The 17,615-nt window shown below is 43.7% G+C and overlaps 1 protein-coding gene across 1 annotated transcript in view; it reads left to right on the top strand.

The window, feature by feature from the left end:
- Window positions 1-17,615, top strand: part of CDH23 (cadherin related 23) — a 1,152,220-nt gene that overhangs the window by 382,415 nt on the left and 752,190 nt on the right. The window contains exons 10-11 of the mRNA XM_078641088.1: window positions 7,591-7,719; window positions 8,368-8,496. Of these exons, the coding sequence (XP_078497214.1) occupies window positions 7,591-7,719; window positions 8,368-8,496 (258 nt within the window). The remainder of the gene's footprint in view (window positions 1-7,590; window positions 7,720-8,367; window positions 8,497-17,615) is intronic.

Here is a 17,615-nt window from a genome sequence, read left to right as displayed (position 1 = left end):
TGTATAATTGATGCTAAAGTCGGTGCAGCCAAACAGTCACATAATTCCAGTGGCCCTGCTCATACCTCTGACTAGGTTCACAAGTGCTCCTCAGTGATTCCTTTTTTTTTCTCTCACTGAGTTCATAGTTGAGCTTCTATGGAAACGAGGAAGACTAAACTTGAGGTTACCACTCCACAACACAAACTACCATATAATATAATTACTCTCCCTAACCCATAATCCCACTCTACATAATTCCTACACACTAAATAGCACATACTTTCTTCCACATAATCTCACTGCACAACATACCACATAATTCCACTACACACAACGTACATCCACTCCACTCCAAAAGAAATTAGTGAAAAACGTTTGCATTTACAATGCCAATAGCTCTAATTCTCACAAATGCGAAATCTATTACATTGCAAACACTTCTTTAACAATAGTCGCATTTGCAGAGTGGTGGAGAAAGGATGCTGGGCCTCCGACCAGCGCTCAGGAATTCCGCTGCATAGGACTTACAGGAGGTACTATGAGGACCTGTTGGCCCCAAAGTCCCTTAGGAGTAAATTGGACTTCATCGCCCATCCCGTAGCCTGCCAGGAGGTACATTTGCAGAGTGGTGGAGAAAGGGGGGCATGGCCACTGAAGACATTTGAGCAATCCCACTGTGTGGGACTTACTGGAGGTAACAAGAGGGTTAGTTGGCCCCCAAGGACATCCTTGGGGGCCAACTACCCATCCTATTTCCTTTGGTAAGTCCCACACAGCAGGTATGCTAAGTTCTCATAGCAGGCCACGCCCCCTTTGCCCACCACTCTGCAAACGTGCTCCCTGGCTCGCTCTTGGATGGGTATTGAAGTCCCTTTCGCTGCTGAGGGTACTTTAGGGGCCAACTAGCCTACCTCTTACCTCCAGCAAGCCCCACACAGTGGGATCGTTATGCCCCACCAGCAGTGCAGTACGAGTCGTGTTTGCAGATTTGTGTAAAAAGGGGCGTGGCCTCAAACCACCTATCTTCATTCCAGTTGTTTGGCACTTACTGAAGGGACCTGGTGGGCTAGTTGGCCCCCACGGAGCCTCAGTATTCAAGGGGACTTAATTCAACAACTTAAAATGTGCAGAGTGCTCCAGGGAGGGGGCGAGGCCTCCGGCGAGATGTCGGCTTTTTTAAAATTTTGTTTTTAGAAGGGGGGCTGTGTGGCCCCACTTCCCTTAATTATTTTTGGGCCCTGGGGCCTGACCATTTTATTTAGTTAAAAAAAAATAAAAACATAGGAAGGGGCCACGTGGCCCCCTTCCCTGAGCCACTATTGGCCCCGGATACCCCATCCCCCGGGGCCTGGCCTTCTTTAAAGAAAAGTATATATTACGCAAGAGGGGGGATCGTGTGGCCCCCCTCCCCTGTGCAGATGTGCAGAAAGACGCAAAGTGACTAAGGGCCGGCCTGGGGACCCCATCCCCTGGGCCGTCACTTAGCGTTGTGGAGCCTGGGGGGAGTCCCAATGCCCCCATGGTCCCGCCAGCTATCCGTCTCCTGCGGGAGCCAGCATTGCTTTTGCACAGGGGCAGTGTACCTATTTTATAATAATTTAAGCCCCGGGGAGGTGGCGGCCCTGGGGCTGCAGGGGGGCGCCTGGGAGGCCCCATCCAATTAAATAAGCCCCGGAAGGTGGCAGTCACTGGGGCTGCAGGGGGCCTGTGCCCCCGCAAACAAATTAGAGAGCCCCAGGGAGGTGGTGGTCCCTGGGGCTGCGGGGTCCCAGGGGGGCCCTGCTACATGTATCAAATTTCCCCCAGGACCTGGCTCACCCGGGAACTTTTAAAAGCGTTCATTTTTAAAATTTTCGGAAGGATTCGCGCACCGGCACAACCCCGCCTGAAAATTGAAAAAAAATGCTTATTTTTAGCAGGCCTGGGGGGGGTCAGGGGGTTTTGCCCTGCCCCTTTTCTTGTTTGCAATGTATGTCTCACCTTTTTGATTTTCACTCAATGCGAGGCACAAGATGGCTGCCGACATTTCCTTGTTTGGAGTGTTGGCAGCCAATTAGAATGAAGCTTGTGCTGGGGAGGAGATGTGTGGTTAGGCTCCGCCCAGAAATCCGATCAACGTTGCTGCCACAGCGCCAATATGTACCTGTAGCTCAGGCCCCTCCATTCCCAGCAGTGTCCGTGGTTACAAACACTGAGGATCCGCTGACAGCGGCGGGACAACTCCGCGGCCGGACTAGCCGCCATAAATCACATTCCAAAGGTTGCCCTCTCGGAGTTGCCGCACATGGAAGGTTGACAACACAAACCGCCACAGGTGGCAACGGTGACAGCACGCCCCCAGCTCCTCATGAGGCCATACGTGTTTCGAGCAATGGGCTGCTCTTGTTCACTGGCACTGAAGACTGACTAAGCAGGTAAGTTTGAACACAGCAAATGTATTCAATATTAAGTCCCGCCCAAGTGGGCGTCACCACAGGCATTCTGGTCATAGTAGGTCAATAATATGCCTCAAGACTTAAAAGTTCGTAAGAGCATGTGCGCTGCTACCTCCGTCTTCACAATGTTAATCCCTGTGAGAAGTTCGATCAACGTTGCTGCCACAGCGCCAATATGTACCTGTAGCTCATGCCCCTCCATTCCCAGCAGTGTCCGTGGTTACAAACACTGAGGATCCGCTGACAGCGGCTTGGCAACTCCGCGGCCGGACTAGCCGCCATAAATCACATTCCAAAGGTTGCCCTCTCGGAGTCGCCGCATAATCAAGTGCCATTGTTTTTATTTTTTTCTTAATAAAAATCTATGAAACATTTCTTGAAATCAGACAAAAGAAAGTTGTCATTCTCTTGTTTTAGCAATTTATGCCTTCTGCCAATGTCTTTTATCACATGATTATGAATGGCTCTTCTGCTGGGGTTTGGGTATTCCTCCCAGACAATGACACAAAGGGGACTCGGTGTGGCAAGATGGGCCGGTGGTGAGCTGTGCCCTGTCCAACTTGCACTTCAAACGGCTTGCTTCCAGCACACACAAAGGAATATAACTCCAGCCTTTTGTCACCTAACTTCTTGGAGCCTTGACAGGCTAAGGGAAGAACACTCCCGAACCTGATGAGGAGATAGGACAGGGTGTCCATCCTGCACACAAAAGCTGGCACCAGGTGTAAATATTGGACCTCTAGAGCCTCTCTTCAGAACACTTCTGGACCTGTGGACATTACAGAGGAAAGACTGCTCTGCTGCTTGAGGACTGCCTTGCCTTCTGAGAAGTAAGACTGGACCTGCTTACCTTCATCCCATGCTAACCTGAGTGACTACAAGGGTCAGGTGGCTGACCGCCTATTTGCGCTACGAGGACCTAACAAGTTCTAGTGGGCTACCTGCAACTGCTCAGCTAACTTCCTGCAACTCGGCCTGCCTGAGCCCTGCTGGCCTCTGCTTAAGTGAGTTACTGATACCCAAAATGTGCCCTCCTAAGTCTTGATCCTGACATCAGTTTGAACTCTTCCAAAGAAGAAAAGGTGAAATCCTGAAGTTTGGGCTCTCCACGACTGGAAACGGGACCCTTCGCGCCTAGATGCTGCCATCCGTGACCACCGCCAATGCGAAGCTCCTGTGAAGACCTGCTGTTCGCGCTACAGCGACCGCCATCGATGATTGGTAGTACTCGATCTGCACTTTGTGCTACAGTGATGACAGCCCACACCACCTGCAGGGCACAGTCTGCTCTTCACGCTACAGTACAACGGTTTCCCTGCTCCTCGCAACTATCTCCACCGCAAACGGATCTCTGTGTGCCGGACTTGGAGAAGAACTAACCTGGTCTCTGTATCTGATCTGGGGCGGCCTAAACTTGTGACTTTTCTCTGGTCTAGCACAATCAGATGACCATGAGTGACGCATTTTGCTTTTAGGTGCTGTTTTCACTAACAACTGTGAAGTTAAGACTCTTAAGCGGCGACGACCCTGACCAGGGAATGCAGAGCTGACTCTGCATGCTTCCCAGGGAGGCTGAAGTGGTTGCTAGGGAATAGATAGATTACTGAAGAGCTAACTGAGGCCACAGAAACGGTGACGACCTGGGACGGTCTGAAATACATCAAGAACGGCAAGCAGCCTCCTGGGTTCCAGAACCTGCTGGATTCAGAGGAGAGGAAAATGGGGAGAATACAGAAAAAAAGTGTATTTAGTGTCCTCCGTATAGATGCTCCCGGGGCCCAGACTGACGATGATGAGGAGGTGTTGGAAGCAAGTAAAGACTCTACTCCCAGGAAACTGACACTGACAGACATCATGCAAAAGATGACGGCCTATAAAGAGGCTCTGGAGGGGGAAATTGATGCGATAGGCACAGATCTGAGCCTCTTAAAAGATAACCATCGGAAGCTCAAAGAAAGGGTGATAACCACTGAGAAAAAACTGGCAGAGTAGGCCTACAGGAAACTGAGGAAGTGAGATGGGAAGACAGATGCTTCACTTACCTGGGCAACCAAATATATCATGCCCAGGGAGATCTACTGGAGGGCAACAAAGTGAAAGCCATTAGAGGAACAAAAAGCAACTTTGACTTTTGGAGCAGTTTGTCACTCGGTAGCCGGCCGCGTAGCCCTACTTAAAATGGTGACCCTACCGAGATTATTATATTTCTTTGGAACCCTACCAATGTGGATACCACCACGCTACTTCGCTCAATTCAGATCAATGGTCACATGGTTTCTATGGGGACCAGGCAGGCGGAGGGTGGCGATTAACATACTAATGCAGCTGAGAGAAGAAGGAGGATGGGCGGTGCCTGACTTTGAGGCTTACTACTTGTCGGCACAGTTACAATGGCTCACAAAATGGGCCGCCTAAGTGGGAAGGAGGTACTGGGCGACAACTTGATGACCCTGAGGCTATCCCAACTTACTATCCGGTCCTTCCCATGGAGTTAACTACAGCAAAGCGCTGCTGAAACAGGTATCTGTGGCCAACCAAAATTAGGAGCCCTTATGCCCCAGAAATCTTGTTACATATGTGCAAGGTCTTACCGCATGGGGGTTATTGGCAGAGATTGACGGCATGGGCAGATCAAGGGTTGGCTACAATGGGAGACTTATATGAGGAAGGTGCCATGATCCCATTCAACGATCTGCAGGACCGTTATGACTTACCAAGGGGGGAACTTCTTAGTGCACTCTGCCCTCACTGCGGCCATACGAAACACTGGGGAAGGGGACTCACTGAACCGCCATCATCATTGGGGTGCCAATATGTGGTGATGGCGGCAGGTATATTCAAGTCGGTCACCTGTTTGTACAGGCCCATAATGCGGGAAGCCTTACCCCCTCTATCGGACTTGCACCTAAAGTGGGAGGTAGACCGGGGAGAAGATATCACAGAGAAAACCTTGGGCAAGCTGATGGAGAGGGCCTGGAAAAGCACCAGAAATACCAGATTCCAACTGGCACACTTTTACATACTACATAGGGCATACCTTACTGTGGAGAAAATTAATAAGGACTTTGCGGATCAATCTGCGTCTTGCCCCTCGTGTAATAAAGACAATGTAGACTTCAAACACATGTTCTGAAACTGCCCATTTCTGAGTAATTTCTGGGAGGAAGTGGTTATGGTGTTGGCCGACGTCACTGACAGGGAAATTGAAGCATCCTTCAAGCACTGCTTGTTGCACTGGTTCCCGCATCCATCCATAAATAAAGTCACAAGCAAATTTTGGACATGGACTTACTCCTAACCAAAAGGGACATTACCATGCACTGGAAAGCAAGACAGGGTCCAGGCACAGCCAGATGGAAGAAAGAACTCATTAAGTGGGCAGAGTGTGAGGGAATAATCAGGATGCAAATAGCAAAACAGACGGGGATCAAGAGAGACTTAGATACAGCAAGAGCATGGGAAGCTTTAGTTGAGACACTTAAGACCCCAGAAGCTGACGGGGAGGGGGAACCACTTGAGGAGCCCCCAGCAGGAATCGGTTAGAACACAGACACCTGAGTAAAATGGCATGGCCTCAGGGAGGGGGACAATAGCAACAGCACGAGCCCGCCCTCACTGTTCGAGGGATCGTGTAGAGTTGCCTCAGTCCTAATGCGCAACCTAAACTGGAGTAGTAGGGTATTGCAAGCCAGGGATTTGTATGCAAGTGACACGCCTGAGGGGAGGGGAGGGGGGCGGTTGTGGGTAGGGTGTTTAAACTCAAGAACTTGGGCACATACAGTAGATCCAGAATCAAACACTAATGGATGTACGCCCCTGGGGTTGCCCAGAGAGGGGTGGGAAATTATGAGAATTGTAGTGATCACTATTCCTTTGAACTTACTACTGTATCAGCTGTATAATGAATTGGTCAATTACGATCATGATCGATGAAGTATAAAATGTACCAATGTCAGCTGGAATTTTATGTCAAACCAAATAAAGTTTGTTTTAAAAAAAACTTTTAAGTTAAGTATCTCCAGTTCAACTGATTTAATGTGTATCATTCTGGTATCATTTTATGTATTAAAATGTACTCTATTTTTCCAAATTTGTTTGAAATTTTTCTTGTATCGTGTATTTATTTTATTACTGTTTGTGTTGCATAAATGTTTTACATTTTTACTCTAAGTTAAGCCTGACTGCTATTGTTCCAAGATCTCAGAGGGTTAAGCACAGGTTAATTTAGTCATTTCTGTGCTTCCCCCTGACAATGACTAAGGTTGCTACATGAGTGGGGCTTCCACTCTTCTCAACCAATGACCCAATTTCTTGCAAGTGGGGTACACATTTCCCTACTTGTCCCCTTCTGTTGATAAACCAGGTGGCTGTCAACTGAGAGTTTGAATAAAGTTACGATTGCTGGTTTCTTCCTGCAAACTCCATATAATGAGACTACGTTTTATATATGTACCTTATCCTGAAATTTGTAATAAACAAATATTGTAAAAAGACATTTAAAATGATGGTGATTTATTTTATTGTTTAAATCAATTGACATTTGCATTATTGTACTCATTGTCGTTTTTCTGTAAAATTGCTGGTGAATACTAATAATTCAAATGTAATGGAACAGATTTTGATTTCGAACATCTTGGAGATCTTACATTTATTGTTTACAATGCGTGCCACTGTGCATGCAGTTGTAGACGTACAGAAATAATAATTTGGATGAGAAGGACAATGGATGGTAGGAGTACATTGTGGGTATTCAGTGAGACAACGCTGCTTGTTGTACGTGATTGATCACAGAACACACATGATATTGTTCTGAGCTTTTCACATTATGTGGTCTTTTCCACCTTGCTTAACATTGTATCCCTCTTACCTATTGGCGAATAGATATCTCGAAAATTATTTCCACCCACTGTGTTGTATGGGTTTCTAAAATGTGTTTTCTTTGTCTAACTTAGCATTCCTAATCACTGACTTGACTTGTCTTAAATAAATTTCTACAATTTTTGCTTTATCTCTTGCTGCGATTTCTTTTTCTTCCTCATGTGTCCAACTTAAATTTCTGCTAGTGTTTCAGTTATATTTATTCGTTTGCATTCTTCTTATTGCCTCTATTTCTCCCATCCTCCCCAGTCTAACATTTTTTGTGTTTCTTAAATTCTGTTTCTCTTTTTTGCAGGTGACCTTTTCACTGATAACAGGGAACGTTAATGGAACCTTTGAGATTCTCACAACAAACAACACATATGGAGAGATTATTTTGGTTAAGTCGTTGGATAGGGAGTTGCTGGATCAATATGTACTGAGGGTAAGGACAACGTGCCTACCAGTGACATTTATTTGACAGTGTGCAGGAACGGCAGGGTCCTCCTGGCTGCGTGCTTCCTTTATCACCTGGACTAGTAGATACTCTTGATAGAGTATTAATTCCCACAGTACAGGATTATGCAATCAAGTATAATTTCAAATATTACATCTGTAATAGGCCTCTCAGATCCATCAGTTTAAAAAGGCAAGCTCCAGTGGTCTTTTTACTTAGTGATAGTCAAACCTAACCAAATGCTAAGCTTAAAGATGAAAATCAGTATAATTGTGGAATGCAACAATTTTATTTTATTGCTTACATTAATTCTGTGAGCAGTAGAATTGTTACCTAAAGTCCCGTACTTTAAAAACTAGGTTATTGTGTGCTTTAGAATTTACGAAGTTGAATGAGGTTTCATAGGACTGACTGTTGCACCCTAAAACGCCTCATTAGCATATTGTGCATCTTACATTTGTATTAAAACGTGAATGTTAAACAACGGTGGGCCCATGTACTTTCCCCAGATTAAATCAAACGTTTCGGAATCCTGACAATGTATTAAACAGTTTTTATATTACTGTACTGTATAGTCTCAATACAAGAAGTTGGTGATAGAAAAAATAGTGATAATATTTCCTGATGTAATTGTAGGTCCAAGTTTCCGACAGTGGTTCACCGCCACGCAGAACCCAGCACACAGTGACCATCAATGTCCTTGATGTGAATGACAACCCGCCGATCATTGAGCGACCGCTTGGCTACAACGTCAGCATAAATGAGGTATGACTTTGCACTCTGCTTGCATGTGCAACACAATTCAATGCCCCGTCAATATGCAGGTGAAATCAGACAGATTATTAAGTAAATAAATTCAACTGCCCAAAGAATTTCTAGGAACTTTCCACAGACAATGTGGATTCCAGGATTGTCAAATGCTAAGGCTGCCAGGGCTTGACGCCATCACGTGCTTCTTCCTTCAACCACTGGTTTCTTTATTTCACTCTTGTAGGTACTTGTTCATCCTTGCCAACACTAACACAAATTAAAGCACAAGTAAATATTCAAAATTGTTCTTAGGTCCTTGACACAAAGAGGGGGAAATGGCTGAAGCGTATACATACAACATTTTGGGAGATGGTGTAAGATGCTCTTTGGGTTTTGTAGTGATGGTTCTTTTGTTTCTTGTCTTTCCCGCTTGGCAAGTATAAAACATGGCAGTAACTCATTTGATTGATTCACTAGAAGGCCTCACCCAACAGTAGCAGTTAGATTTCTTCCTCAATTCACCTTCACAGTGAGATGATTTTGAAGGTACCATATAACTAAAGGGGATACTGGAGTGTAACTTTAGAGTACACCCTTCTAAAGGATCATACATAACCAATATAGGCTCTCTATGTGAAATTGTTTATGTTGTAACTAACCTTCCTTTATGTATGTCCTTTCAATAATGCGCTTTGTAACAAGTCATCACCCACCCTTTGGGTGGCATGCTTCATCACATGACCCCTCCTTGCACTGTTAAGAAGTTGTGCCAGTTTTGGCTACTACCATTCTTCAAGGGGTGCACTTCCTGACCTTATGAGTATATGTTTGAAAAGAGTAGACAATCTGCTTTGGTGTCCCGAGTGTGTAGGAATAAAGCACTATTGCAATGGAATAATTCAACCTTGTAAATGAGATTGACATGTTCAGCCCTGCTACAACAACGATTTCAGTGAGTCAAAGGGCTTTCCTCATGACCAAAAGCCCTCACTGTATTTGCTGTCACCAAATGATACCAATAGTCGGTTATGTTTGTTCCTTGGCACACTTCTCCATCGAAAAGAGTAAGATTCAGTGCCAGCAACACTAGAACCTGAGCAAGGGTCTAGCAGCCGTACAGCACCGAGTTTCTACTGAGCTGTCATGTATTTCATATAAGCGGTCTTCATAGGGCCAAGCATGCAACCTTTCAAACATGTTGTACATAATTTGTCGACAATTAAAATGGGAAACCCCCTAACAGTCAAGATGGATAGGTAGTATGGCAGAAGCAAAGCTAGGTCATGAGTACTGTTGGGTGCTAATTATTATCTATAAAAAAATTCAACTTTTTTAAACGTAAAGTAATATTTTAAATCCATACATAACTAGGCCTTCCCCCATTGTCTTGCAATGTCCCAAGGCCCGTTTTTTTTGTGGCACCACTGCACCACTTAAAAATTACATGGGAGCAATTCAGTGCACCGCGGTAGAACTGCAGTACCACAATGCAGTAAAAGAAATTCCTTGAATTTGACCCACCCCCCACAAGGGCCACAGACTCAGGTTTCCCCTACTACCCCTCCATTCCTTATTTGTGTTTGTTTTTCAGGTCACAGGAACCAAGTCCAGAGTCCTAAAGTGGTGGCTTGTTCTCTTAAATTTGCACCAAGCCAAACAGATCGGATGTACGCATGGTACTTTGATGTAGGACTGCCGTAGTACAGTGTCACTAGATATCTATACTTTTTAAACCTTAATTTCTCAAAAACTACTGAAGAGATTTACACCAAATCACAAAAGCACACTTTCTATATGAATATTTAGCTTTCTGCCAAATAGACTAGTTCTGTTCAGCTATTTTGGCTGTTGAGTTGTCCAAAGTACCTAAGGAAAGTTGCAAGAGGAAAACACGTTTTGGGACCCCCTCTTTTTCTCAGCCCCACCTGACACATCACCCCAAAACTTTCCAGGAAGGAGCTGGGTGAATGACCTGTTTCTTATGGAAAGTTTTTTTTAAGATTCGTTAAATGACTACAAAGTTATAAGCTAAACAAAAAACGCTCTTACTATGTAAAGTCTGAATTAACTGTAACTACACAGTAGCTGGTGTCACTGTGTGTGTATGTATGTATATGTATGTATATATATATATATATGTATATATATATATATTCATTGATTGCGTTTGCACTTTAACAGGTATGTACATTTTTATGCATATTTTATATAGAGTTGCTTGCAGTGAAAGGACATTACTTATTGCATTGGATAAAGGTGAGAAATGAGCAGAAACAGACAAGATAAAGATGAGAAACTAGCAGAATACAGGTCATAAAAAGACAGAATAAAGGTCAGACATGATCAAAAAGAGACAGAATAAAGGTCAGCAACGAGCAGAAAGAGGCACGATAAAGGTGAGAAACAAGCAGAAAGAGGCAGAATAAAAGTCAGAAACTAGCAGAAAGAGGCAAAATGAAAGTCGGCAACGAGCAGAAAGAGGCAAAATAGAGAGCAGAAAAGATTAGAAAGAGGCAAAATAAAGGTCAGAAAGTTGCAGAATGAGGCAAAATAGAGATCAGAAATAAGCAGAAAGAGGCAAAATAAAGGCCAAAAATTAGCGGACAGAGGCTAAATAAAGGCCAGCAACAAGCAGAAAGTGGCAAAATAGTGATCAGAAATGAGCAGACAGAGGCAAAATATAGGTCAGAAGCTAGCAGGAATAAGCAAAATAAAAGTGGGAAACGGGCAAAAGAGGCAAAATAAAGGTGATAAACTAGCCCAAAGAGGCAGAATACAGGTCAGCAACGAGCAGAAAGAGGGAAAATAAAGGTCTGAAACTAGCAGAACGAGGTATCAGAAACTAGCAGAAAGAGGCTAAATAAAGGCCAGCATTAAGCAGAATGTAGCGAAATAGTGATTAAAAATGAGCAGAAGAGGCAAAGTAAAGGTCAGAAGCCTGCAGAAATGCAAAATAAAGGGCGGAAACGGGCAAAGGAGGTCAAATAAAGGTAGAAATTAGCACAAAGAGGCAGTATAAAGATCAGTATCAAGCAGAGAGAGGCATGATGAAGGTGAGAAATGAGCAGAAAGAGGCATTATGAAGGAGAGAAATGAACAGACAGAGGTAGTATAGAGGTCAGAATCAAGCAGCAAGAGGCAGAATAAAGGTCAGAAATTAGCAGAAAGAGGCAAAATAGAGGTCAGAAACAAGTTGAAAAAGGCCCCCAATGGCCCTCAACAGCAGGGAGACCTCGTCCTCCAACCAGTTGTGCACCAGGAGACACTTTGCAGAGTGGTTGAGAAAGGAGGTGGGTCCCCCAATGAGGTCTCAGTAATACCACTGTGGGGGACTTACTGGTGGCAACAATAGGGTTTCTTGTTCCCCAAGGACCCTCAGCTGCCAAGGGAACTTCACCCCCTAACCAGTAGCGATCCAGGAGGTTTGTTTGCAGAGTGGTTGAGAAAGGGGACGGGCCTCTGACGAGGTCTTAGCAATCCCACAGTGGGAGAATTACCGGTGGCAACAATAGCAGTGTTTGGCCCCCAAGGGTCCTCACCAGCCAAGGGCGCACACCCATTGAGACACTCATGCACACACTCACTCTCAAAGGTTAAAGTTACACTTAGGAAATAAAATTAAAAAATATTAGAAATTCACTTAAAAAAACAAAGGTTACAGAGAAGTTATAGTTAGATAATTGAACATTATAGTTAGGCTCATATTTCACTTGTACAAAACCATAGAACTTCAGCAGTTATAGTTACTTGAGCTAACTATAACTTATGCCCCAACAAAGCACTGCTTCTGACCTCACATATTACATCACTCATTACATGGGCAGTGACATCACTGAAGACACCTCAAATGACATCAATGATGACATCATCCACCAGCCACTCACACCCTTATACAACCTCATATACACCCACTCCCACACAACCACTCACAAACCTATTCACAGACCCATTAAAGTACTTACACACCCACTCACTGATTCATAGAGCCACTCACATATCCAGTCACTTATACAACCACTCTCACAACCACTTACTCACCCATACAGCCACTCAGGCACCCACTCACTCACCAATACAGCCAATCACACATCCAGTTAGTGAGCCATCCAGCTACTCACAAACCTACTCACTCATGCACAGTCAGTCATACAGCTACTTGCTCACCCATACAGTTACTCACAAATCCACTGATTTTCTCATACAGCTACTAACATATGTACTCGCTCACCCATAGAGAATCTGAAACAAGCACATGCTCACCCATACATCCACTCTGACATTCCCTCAATTAACCATACGGGCACTTACACACCCACACACTAACCACACTTATGCACCTACTCACTCGCCTATGCAGCCTCTCACATACCCACTCAGCCACACACAGTCACTTACTCACCACTACAGTCACTCATTCAGCCTCTCACAGCTACTCAGTCACCAATACAACCACTCACACAGCCATAGAGTCACTCAGAAACCTATTCACACATGAATACATAGTCACACAGCCACTCACATGTGTTACAAATAGTATCACTGTTTAGTAGTACACAAACTATACTCATTTAACCTTTGTAGTATCTTAGTATATATCTTTATCTTTTATCTCAGAAAATTTAGAAAACACATACTCACTGGATGATGTCATCAGTGATGTCATAAGCAGTGCATTGCGGGGGTCATAAGTTATAGTTAGCTCAGGTAACTATAACTTCATCATTTCTATGGTTTTGTATGAGTGAATTTTGAGCCTAACTATAACGTCCCTGGAACCGTTGTTTTTTTAGTGAATTTCTAAGGTTTTTTAATTCTATTTCCTAACTATAAAGATCTTGCACCCTTTGGGGTTTTATATATATATATATATATATATATATATATATATATATATATATATATATATATATATATTCACGCTCCAAGGTTGTCCACCATGTGAGTAGCACGCGAGCAGCAGCTTATTTTATGTGTAGGTGAGGACGGGGATCCGCTTGTAGACGCCGCTCCGTAATGGATCTGCCCGACGCGTTTCGAAGCTCCATCTGCTTCTCTTCAGGGGCTTTAACGGAAGCGGTGTGCGCACCCGCTACACTTCTCCAATTATATAACTCGCCCGTCGATGGGAGGCTCCAGTGAGACTTCTGGGAAGTGTAGTACGGAAAGCACACAATCAAGTCCTGTATGGACTCCACAAGTGGGCCCGTCCTCGATTCCATGTACGGCTGCTACTTCACTACCGTGACCCCCACGTTAACGGGGTGGTGCATACTCTGCGGCTGGACTGCCGCATATAGATTCACGCTCCAAGGTTGTCCACCATGTGAGTAGCGCGCGAGCAGCAGCTTATTTTATGTGTAGGTGAGGATGGGGATCCGCTTGTAGACGCCGCTCCGTAATGGATCTGCCCGACGCGTTTCGAAGCTCCATCTGCTTCTCTTCAGGGGCTTTAACGGAAGCGGTGTGCGCACCCGCTACACTACTCCAATTTCATAGAAATGGGAAGTTACTTTTGAATACATTATTCTTTGGATTGGGTTGTGTCATGTTCGTGTAATCACCTGGAATTGCTGCACTGCATCAGATAATACCTGTGCACTATGTTTGATTTCAACAACAGAAGAGTTTTAATACATTGATAGTATCTGTCAATTCAGGGATCACGTGGGATCTAGAAAGTCTATAAAACAATGGTAATGAGAAATCTCTAGTGCAGAGGTCTTCAAACTTTTTGATGCTGAGACCCCCCTTGTAAAACTTTTTTAGATCTGACAAAAATTTCTAGAACCTGGTACTCCTTATCATCGACAACCATAAAAGCCCCCAATTCCCACAGCAAATAATTTTTACGGTGGGCAAATAATTTCAAACAGTGTTTAGCAAAACAAAGGTCAGTGAGTGTGGGGATGCAGTCAAAGGTGTAGCTAAAAATAAAGGGCCTCATTTATGAGGAATTGGTGTAGGGCAGTGCCGCAAGTCTTCTTGTGGCGCTGCCCTATGCCAATGTAAAAGGGCAGGAATGCACCATTTTTATTAAATACTGTGCATTCTTATCCTTTTGCCTTGCATTTGGTGCACTAATTGCTGCCTAGCACCAACATAGGCCGGGTTGTTTCTGTACAGGAAGGGGCACCTTTCTTCACAAAAACAATCCAGAGAGATGTTTTCTTCTTTCTATGTCAGCTGCAGAATGCAGCGCACATGAAAAGAGGAAACACAAGGGGGAAAAGAAAATATTTCTCCTCCTTACGCCTCCACTGGGGAGGCGTCCATTTTTGGAACTGCCCCAGGTTTAAGTGATTTTGTAAATATGGGGTAGCATTGAAATCCATGGGTGTTTTGTGGGAACAAGGAAAACAAAGGAAAGGTCCCTGGTAGGCCTAGATTTTAGGCAGAGAAAAGGAATATTGTCTTTTAAACGATGTGGAAAAGGAATGAAGGGGAGTGAGCCGGCAATTAGCCTATAGGTGCCATAACCACATGAAAAATAAATCACAATAACTGAGGAAAAAGGTACAAAAAACAATTCATAACACAAGATTTAGGAAATTGTACAATATTTAATTCACGAAATACAAAAAAAATATATAGTGCCAGTAAAATACAATTTAAAAATGTACTTTGAAATGTACATGGATACACAAATGAATTAAAAAACATGAACACAAGTTGTGGGAACCGCACGCAAAGCCCATGGAACACCTCCTTGACGCAGAATAAGGCAATGCAGTGGCTTGTGCTGCTATACCTTACTCCATATCAATGAGGCCATGCAGGGTGACTTTGTACGGCCTCGTAGGAATGGTTAAGATACTTGCGCCACCGGAGTGTAAAAAAAAGTGATGCTCTGGCGATGCAAGCATATCATAAATAAGCACCAAAATATTCTGTCGTTTTTTTAGGTCTTTCACCATCAGGTATCTACATATAAAATAATGGGCAGCGTAAATGAAAAATAAATAAAGTTGTTACTCAGTGGGAATTGAACAGCAGTACATTATAAAACTTCTGTTAGTTAATGCAGTGCAGAGGTCTGTGTGTAACCAGAGAGCCACAGAATTAAATCTGGATTGGTACAGTGGATAATAGTGATGTGTATTTTTAGTTCAACAAGGTCCGAGCCTGTGACAGAAAGCACTGTAAATATGCAAGCCATTATTTTATACTTGCATTACACACAGTGCAAGATAGAATGCTACAAAAGGTGCAAGTAGTTTTACTATAAAATTGTGCTTCCAAATTGTAGATTTTAGTAATACTAGAGCGTATGTAATGCAATTAACTTTTTTTACATAATGGTCCCTTCAACACCTCTTTAGGGGTACTAAGGGCTGTGTAAATGAAGCTAAAATTAAAAGCAAGCACTGCACAGCCCAATTGTTAACTCTTTGCACTTCCACTCAAAGATTTGTTTTTTTGTCATCACAAACCTTGAAGTTATTTGATCAATTAAAGCCAAAACCGCTTTCCTTTACACTTGCAGATTAACTGATTTGCATTTCATTCAGGCAAGCAGCTGATAATATTGTAAATTAGCTGTCCCAGGACAGCTGTCTTTTTCCAAAAGCAAAGCAAACCTTTTGGATTGCAGGGACAAGTGAAGCTGGGGAATGCACAACCCACTTTCCAGGACTCCAGGGCCCACCTGGGGGTCGCTCCCCACAGATTGAAGACCTCTGCTCTACTCTAATGTAATTTCGTTGAGGCTGTCAATGTTGTTTTTCCCTTGCCCCCCCCCCCCCTCCACCCCTTCTGTGAAGTTGGGTGTAATATAGTTAAGTACACCTTAGATCTGAAGAATCTGGTCAACTTCACACTATATAAAACTGATAAGAAAAAATACTACATGGTCTTTGTGGGTCATCGGGGCTTCCAACATCACCAATCTGCTGCTCCTTTAAATCAATGACAAACAGGTGAATCAGTAGTGCTATGCATGTACGTATACAGTTGTCCAAAATACATAAGCATAAAAATGGATATATGAAAAAGAGAGATTGGGGGAGGAAAGGTAAGAATGCGTTAGCATCTTTCATGTGACCAACAAGGGATGAGATAAGAAGCCTCAAATACAGCTATAGTGCGCGCCATTCAGCAAATAGATGAAAACAATGCCACTTAAAAGCGCTGCCCAAGAAAAGTGAATTAATGACCATACTGTCAAATTTCTGTGAGGTGCAGGAAAAACAAATCTAGGAGGGAATGATTCAGTGCTTAATTTGGTTTCTGGTACTCAGCACCGGCACTTAATCATCAACACCGGAGCTTTTCGTGAGCACCAGTTAAGGACTCACTAATTCATAATAGGCATGGGGAGATTTGGTGATTTGCCCAGAATCGTAGGATGTTGAGCCAATGCCGAGACTCGAACCTGGTTCTGCAGCTCAGAAGCAGGAAGTTCTGGCCATTATGCCACACCCTCATCCCCCGCCCCCACACACACTTTCATGGTTGCTAGTTGGTTCGGTTTTAGGTGACGCTAACAGGAGAAATGGGCTGGTACATGCTGCATCCTGACCAGCACTTATGTTTTTTACAAATTAAAAACTGGACTGAGCTTGAAATCGATCTGCCATCACCAAGTCCTGACATGTTATTGAGACAGTAATCATAGTCATCTCCATGTTGTGACCTGTGTAGAAAGCTAGTGGACATTGACACCAATAAAATATATGAGAAACTATAGAGTAATGTATCTGGCTGTAATCAAGGATCCAAATGTTTTTAAAGATATTTTAGACCTGCTTTGTCATGTCTGGCTTGGGAGCACAGCTATCTGCATTACCAATTGTTACCAATTCTTTAAAATATATGTAGAGTGGGCTTCATTTGAAATGCACGAGGGGGTATTTTATATCTGAAAAATATACTCAAGTATCACACTGTTTGGCACATTGAGTTATTTTTCTTCTGCTTACTCCGAGAAAGTGATTCTTTCCGGATACTTTTTTCCTCAGCAATGGCAACCCAGTAAGTCTGAATTTAACATGCAAAACAGTGTATGTGAATGTCTGTGTTTGCATTTTTTGTCATGTTCTGTAGTTTTGGGATTTAGAGGAATGTAGCATTACTTTCCCTATTATAAATGTAGATTTCCAAGTCCCAGAATGCGAACAATTGCATTGGCAAAACAT

This window comes from Lissotriton helveticus, chromosome 5_1 (genome assembly GCF_964261635.1).
Source record: "Lissotriton helveticus chromosome 5_1, aLisHel1.1, whole genome shotgun sequence".
Taxonomy (NCBI): domain Eukaryota; kingdom Metazoa; phylum Chordata; class Amphibia; order Caudata; family Salamandridae; genus Lissotriton; species Lissotriton helveticus.
The sequence above is the reverse complement of the archived record's forward strand: the minus strand, read 5'-3'. Positions and strand labels throughout refer to the sequence as shown.